This window comes from Alosa alosa, chromosome 10, assembly GCF_017589495.1.
Source record: "Alosa alosa isolate M-15738 ecotype Scorff River chromosome 10, AALO_Geno_1.1, whole genome shotgun sequence".
Classification (NCBI taxonomy): Eukaryota; Metazoa; Chordata; class Actinopteri; order Clupeiformes; family Clupeidae; genus Alosa; species Alosa alosa.
Window position 1 is genome coordinate 6,080,024 of NC_063198.1, and position 7,685 is coordinate 6,087,708.

At 43.7% G+C, this 7,685-nt stretch overlaps 1 protein-coding gene across 1 annotated transcript in view; it reads right to left on the reverse strand.

The window, feature by feature from the left end:
* LOC125301522 (contactin-4) overlaps positions 1-5,144 on the reverse strand; it is a 35,788-nt gene extending 30,644 nt beyond the window's left edge. The window contains exons 1-4 of the mRNA XM_048254009.1: positions 4,989-5,144; positions 2,231-2,357; positions 1,946-2,121; positions 790-885 (exon numbers count right to left, since the gene is read on the reverse strand). Coding sequence (XP_048109966.1) covers positions 790-885; positions 1,946-2,121; positions 2,231-2,357; positions 4,989-5,049 — 460 coding nt within the window. The 5' untranslated portion in view covers positions 5,050-5,144. The remainder of the gene's footprint in view (positions 1-789; positions 886-1,945; positions 2,122-2,230; positions 2,358-4,988) is intronic.
* Between the last annotated feature and the right edge of the window lie 2,541 nt (positions 5,145-7,685).

A 7,685-nucleotide genomic window follows, 5' to 3' on the forward strand; every position in this document is an offset into this window, starting at 1 on the left:
GAGTGAGAGAGAGAGGGGGAGAGAGAGAGACAGAGGAGCTGGTGTCTTGGTGACCACAGGCAGGGCTGGGGACACAGAGAGTGGGAGGAATGGTGGCGCGCTGGCTGGCATGAAATGGCGCTGGTGGCATGGTGTGGTGGCGGAGGTGTGAGCTGGCTTTGAGGAGGGCTAATCAGCTGCAGCCAGAAGCAGAGCCACCACCACACTGCAGAGGGGGCAGGATACATAGGCCAGCATGAGCCACCGCTACCTGCTCTTTATTTTTACCTACCTACACACACACACACACACACACACACACACACACACACACAATGATATATTTTCATATTGCATTCCAAGGACACAGGTCACATGCTGGAAAAAAGAGCTCAGAGACTCGAGAATCAAAATCAGCAGCTCAGGTGGAGGAGGAGAAGGGCGAGCTCTTCAGTTGACTTAAAATAGTTTGGGGAAAAAAGGGACTACGACCTTGTCCTCCGGAGTGCCTTCAGAGAGAAGGCAGAGGTTTTCTCTTTTACAGGAAACGGGCAGCATCACAACCAGAATCTCTCCTCTGCACACCCAAGAGTAGCACACTCTCCTCTCCACTAACACGACTTACTTAAACAAAACAATGAGACACCCAGCACTTAACAGACCGCCACTATCGACTTGGAGAGCAATTTGACAGAAGTTACATTTGGCAGCCCATGTTCACAAAGGTCACCAGCAGAAAGGGGGACAGAGAGGCAGGCGAGGCGAGGCGAGGCGACTGGAGTGGAGTGACCGAACCCCAGTGAACCTTACCTCCAAAATGAGGGGGCGGACTGCACAACAGAACAACCGCCTGACCTTCTCGCACCAACACGGCGTTCCTCGGCTTGCTGCTGAACGGCTGCAGGACTGTGGGAGGATGCAAAGCACACACACACAAAAGGTCCTCCATTACTTTTTATTAGGCGCACTGCCAGGCAGGCACAGAGAAGGGGGCACCCACACTCGGGACCAGAACCTTTAGAAATACCACTCAGATCCCACGAGATGACCCGGCAAATATCAGCCGCACAATAAAGCCATCAGTCATTTCATTCAGCTGGCTAAGTAAGCATCTTAATCGCACATGCAGCATGGGGTTGCATGGAATAATATTGCCATCGTCTGTCTAAAGGAGAATTTTCCTTTATGCAACATTTCATGTGGTCATACATTAGGATATAATGCATACTGTGGTTCCTCACGGATTTATGAGACACTCTAGAGTAACAAAGTATCACATTTCAGTGACGTATTAATGTATGGTGGCTTGAAATATGGTGCCAGGCATGATGAGTTCATTTTAGATATGCACTAAGAGACTTTTTGGCTTCAACTTGTGTTTCCATTACCTGACATATTTTCTTTTTTCAGAAATAATAAATGATAATAGTAAGTATTAAACTTAAGAGAAACTGTCAATTGATTTTGAAAAAAACAAACAAAGCTAGAACATTTCAAACAGGATATATCTTTATCTCCTTGAAACATGGCTGTTTTCAGGTCTAAACATATATCATTTTATAAAGCCTATTGATTGGTCGATGCTTCCCCTGTGGGCTCACTCCCATATCAGGACAATAACAGACCTGTAAGATCTGGATCTGCAGGAAAGCCAAACACATCGAGCAGGTGTTCAACAGACACCCTCCAGACATTTCCGCTAAACATGTGCCATGCTATCTCAGCTCGTACTCGGGTAATGAAATATGACAAAGCATCATTTCATGTTGTGACAGGTGCTGGGGCAATGCTTAGAATGGGGGCCAATGGCACAATACGCTAAACAGACATGGTTTGAAAGAAGCAAAATCATAGGTGGCGATACAACTACAAAGCTGCAGGCTCCTAAGGAAAGTAATTAAAATAATGTAACATTTCCTTGTTAACTGGAAGAAAAGGGTGTTTTGATGATTAAAATGCTGCTTACATGCAAACTGCACTTTAGCTTCCCGGCTGACAATGGTTCCAATGGCATTGCTGGCTATGCACTGATACATGCCGCCATGCTGGCTGGCTTGTGGTCTCTTGATCAACAAGTTTCCTTCCACAAGGTTGTAGTTGGAGTCCATGTCAATATCAATGTCTTGATCGTTGAACTTCCATCTGGAGGGTGTTCAGAGAGTAAACAATCACACAATAACCTCTAGTCTGTAAATGTATTACAATTGGTTGAGGCAGCTGAGATGAGCTAATGGGGGAAAAAGGCACTCACCTGTAATGTGGAGTGGGGTTGCCTTTAGCTTTGCAGTTAATGAACACCTTGTTATCTTCAGAGTTTAGCGGGAAAACGCTGTCACTGGGCTCTTGAGTGAAGACAGGCCCATGCCGGATATTTCTCTCTGGAGGAGGAACACAGCATACGGTCAAATACAGTAACGTAGTATACAGTATCATCCATAGTCCATCCACAGGATTACATTAAGACACATTATGCATGTGGACATGTTATTGATTTACTCTCAAATCCTCCACTTGACAAACAACAAACTTAGAGACTACCACCACAATAAGAGCCAGAAGGGCATTCAGACAAATGCCCTTTCTTGCACTGTTATTTGTGGATCTGTCCAAAAATGTTATTGGCCCTTTGAATCAGGCAGGTAGTTATTTTCCGTAATCCTACTGAGAAACAGACCGACAGACAAACAAATAACCTCCACTAAATGCATAACCTCCTGGGTGATGTAATAATTATGACGATGATGATCATCATCAAGATCATGATGATAATGACCTCTTTCTAGTAAATTTCAGGGCATTTATCACCCTAATTGGAAGCAGGAATATTGGTACTCGTGTGAACTTCCTAGCAGAAGAGATTAGGACCAGAATGCAGCTCTCAGACAAACCCTCAGCTTTCCAGTTAGAAAGAGGGGTAATTAACAGATTACAGATAGCTCACTGTGCTTATTAGCTGAGTCTTTGGAGCACATGAGAGGCAAATCCACGCAGTAGTCACAGCTTTCACTTTTCCTGTTGGAATCCAAACCCGATTTAACGTGCCATCCCTTTCCCTGGCAGTCACTGACAGGCACGCCAGCCATGTCAGGTCTGTTGTTTTGGGTAAGCGGGAGCCAAAAACACTGATCCAGGGCCATAATTACCTCGTGTTAGGATAATTACTCTGGTGAAATGTATCCTGTCTTAAATGGATAAACGCCGCGGCTTCTTCGAACTAATCGTCTTCGCCGCCCGCCTGCGCCGCCGCCATGACAAAGTGGGTCTTCTCCCTCATGGTTCTCCTCCTCACTTCTCAGCTCCTGCAAATGGGCCTCTCCCTCTCTCCCTCCCTGCCTGCCTCCCACCTTGACGAGGACAAAGCGAAGTGCTCCCTCCCGCATCATCAGCCTAATGAAAGTGGGAGAACGCTTTGCCTAAGGTGCAGGCCTCCCTTTTCTCTTTTTGCTCCATAGCAGCTGCGCTGCTTTCACTCCCTTTGTATGTCCTTTAAATGAAGTAAATTAATGACCCGTTTCAAGGAGGGGTCACACGTCGGTGGGAATGAAGTCTTTTTGTGTGACATTACATCAAATGCAAAGGCTCCTATAGTCACCTATGAGCTGGCTGTTTCCAAAACAACACAGCAGTAAATATGTATGCAAAGCCAGGTTGTGCATATATACATATTTTAAAAAAAATCTTTCATGGAATCCAGGGGTAAATGTCGTACTTGACTTGTATACCCACAGGCACTGGCTGAACATATAATGGCTTTGACCTGTGATGAACTCAAGATTATCACGTGCTACACTCATAGTGTATAAAATATATAATAAATCCACTGTCATGTATGCAACGCTGCAATCTGAATCTGCATTACATGAAGGCAGAACTCTCAAGACCCCCTACCAGCAAAGTGAGGGTCTGACATAGTATCAAAAGCAGGACAGGATAATATGCAGATGAACCAGTACTAAGCAGCCTCACTATTAAGCCATGCAATCAGGAATCACCTGTGGCAAAAATGTAAATGGCTCTGTAATCACATGCTCATTCAGACGCTGGGAAGCTCCTGTTACCTCAAACCTGAGACTGAATGTGATGTACTGGTAGATTCTGATTAGGCAGGCATTTTGCCACTTCAGTCTGAGATTGTGTAAAATAGGCTGGAGAAGTTTATTCCAAAAGTATCCAGGCTTATTATACTTGTGTATGTATGTGTGTGCGTGTGTGTGTGTGTGTGTGAGTGTGTGTGTGTGTGCTCCAAGCTCCAAACCTCATCTGATTATTTTCTGACAGGTGAAAGGTCATCTGCTATATCACACTTCCAGCAAAGCAAAATGCAAAATGCACGAACACTGAGGGCTACAGGAGAGTAACAGGACCATAATGAATTGGAGAGCAATACGCTTTATGAGTCCATGGCTTTACAAAGCTTCATAATCTCAGAAAAGGTTGCAGGGTTAAGGTTAGCAGTTGTGAGCTAAGTCTGTCCTTGATCTAAACAAGACGGTTATTTGTGAGTATGAACCAGAGGTGAAAGAAATGAGTATGATGAGAGGGTGCGATGAGAGGACAAGCTCAACATATAAAAACATGGTTCGGCAAAGTGTTTTTTTGTTTGTTTATTTGTTTTAATATTGCTTTACCACACCTTTGAGGCTCATTGTTAGTTAGTGAAACAATACTCTTTACCAGGGTGAACTTATTCCTTTAAATCACTTGTAATAAAAGCATAAATAAATCAAATCCAATAATACAGTGCAACAACATATGGGCCATTGTCCATTACAGGAGTTTTATGCATAATGCATGTGAATTGTTCCAATGATGACAGCTTTGATGGAAAGCCAGTGGAACCACAGGAGTGTGTGGATCCAAACTGCCAAAAGCATTAGGAGGCTTTTTGAAGACACCAGGAGATGACGAAATGGGGAAGAAGGCACGAAAAGACCTGTTTCCCCCCACAGGGGCTGAGACGCATGCAGATCAGGTGTGCTGTATCAAAGACGACTTAGGGGACATCTTACCTGCGAGACAGTCCTTGAGTGACAGAAGGATTAACAGTTCCCATGGCAACAGCATCTTCATTTTCCAAGGTCAAAACAGTCTCTTATTTTCCCATCCAACTGTTCTTTTCTTTTTTTTTTTTAAATGAAGTGCTTCCTGTGTAGATACCCGGTTCTTCTGGCTGTGGACAAGAGACAGAAAGATAGAAAGAGAGAGAGAGAAAATGGAAATAAGAATGAAAATGTGCCAACATGTACTGTACACAGCAGACTTTGCCATCCATACTCATGGCTGCTGGTGGTGGTGAGAGGGGAGAGGAGAGGAGAGGAGAGGAGAGGAGGAGAAGAGAGGAGAGAAGGAGAGGAGATGAGAGGGAGAGGGAACCTGAGGAAAGTCAGTGGGACATTAATAATTCATGGGTCCAAATAAGCGGAGCCAGGCTGGCGTGCCTGAGGGGCAGCTCCAAGCCCATACACTGGAGCTGATATTTAGTCTATACATTCTGCAACTACAATATCTCCCAAGAGCGAGGGAAAGGGAGAGTAAGAGAGAGAGAAAGAAAGAGAGAGGGGGGCTATCCACCAGTCTGGGGCTCACAGCTGCGGAATATGAGCACAACCATCCCGCCAAAGGCAATGTTTGGATTTCTCTAACAGCATTGGTTCAACGTGTTTACTCTGGAAAATATGTATGATGTATTTACAAACCTTCACCCACATTTCTCATGCCATTTATCATTGAGGGGGATTACCCTGCACTGTGTGAGGTGATGCACTTCTTAAGGCCAAAGAATGTGACAGAGGAGTACGGCATATTAAATCTAGCAAGCCTCTCTTGAGGGGCCGGGGGAGAGCAATCCATCAATTCAGTTCACCTACGAGTGGATGAGTCCCATGCCATGTCTGCTTTGCACTTCCACATTAGAGGAGGGGAACATAAGCACTGCGGAAGTGTAAGGGATGGTATTATGAGAGATGACAAGCATTAGTGCCCACTTATCAATAGACACAGACAAACCCGATAACTGTAAAAAAATATAGGAGTGAAGAAGGCATGGAAGACATTCCTTTTCGAAACAGAAATCTGAAGAGAAAAATAAACATTTTGTACACACATTACTTACCCAGAATATCAAAGGTTTATTTTCATAAACTGAGAAAATTACACAGATGGTGGTCTATAATTATTACAGCTCGAGCTGTAGATAAATAGTGACTGCCAAACACAAATTTGTCCTGAAAACATTGTGGCTTTAACTTTTTGATAGCAATGTCGCAAACTTTCTGTGGTCTGCTATAATTACTTTGCAATTAGACGTTGGCAGCATTTGAAAAGTAAAAATGAGGGTAACAAAGTTTGAATTCTATTTGAAGGAATGTCTCAGCAAATTAGCAGATATCAATAAAAGACAGCTGAACAAGTCAATCACGTCTGCAATGTGAAATGGAACTGCTCAATATTAACTCTCTAGGGGGACAAGATCTGTCTTGTCAAAGACATCATCTATCTCTTACGCAGACGGATTACCACACTGTGTGCTGGTATATCAAACTCAATCTCTTCATAACAGGGAAGAGAGGATGAATAGGGGCCAAAAGTGCTTGACAAGGATGCCTTTGATAAATATTTTCAAAGATAAAAATATTGCTTTGCCACCTCATTCACCCCCCAGATCTATGGCTGTGTTGTGGGTAATAAATGGAGGTCGGAAGGAGGGAGAATAATACTGGGCGGTGGACAAAAAATGGAAGCGGATCACGCTGGAGATAGAAGGAGAGATCGTATTAGTTGAGATTGATTATGTTCTTCCATCATCTGTTCAGAGGGATGGAGAACTCTGACCTTCGCTCCACAGCCTTGGCAGTCATCGCTATTGATCCGGGTTCCATTTTTTAACCTCTTGCCTTTTCTGTTTGTCATTCTGCCCACAGCCATGTGATGAGTCTCAATCAGGTATAAGATGTGAGTCAATAACAGGAAATTTGCTTGATGCGTTTCCTGATGAGACTTTGAGGAATGATCTATCATTTTTTTTCCGCACCGAGAAATCCAATGCTGAAACAGTATCCTCCAACCGATACAGTGAATTTATCTTGCACGCTTGCATTCACGTGAATACATATTTGATGACCCAGTCCCCTCATACTCTTAATAAAGTTGAGAATGTCATACCATCTATCTATCTGTCTTTACTGTAGGTCTGAAAACCTCTTCCGAAATGAGAGCAGATTTTGTGAGGAAAGGGATGTTAAAAACCACTGGGATTAAAACAGAACTGATGTGATCCATTTTTGTGCTTGTTATAACAAGGCCCAAAAGCCTTAAGTCATTAACGTCCCTGCGTGTTCAAATGATCGATGCTAATTTGTGTTCTCTCTAGTCAGCTGTCCTGTTTCACCTCTCTTGTTTTCTCACAGGCACATCAAAAATCCCTGTTCAAACGGTGGCGTCAATAAGTGTCAAGATGCAGCAAGAATCAGTTCCTTGTATGGAGTTCCATCATATCTTTGGTCTAGCTTTAAAGATGCATAATTCTTCCTGCGCTTCCTTGGGGACAGGACATGTCTCTTGGTCACAGTCCAGAAATTTAAAGCAGTTGCTCATGATCCCCGTGATTAATTTATATACCCTGTAAAAAAATACAATGGTAATAATTCTTGTGCCCAGCAGACATTGGTCGCAGGTGCAGGAAATACTGAGTGGGATGAGTTTGAGCT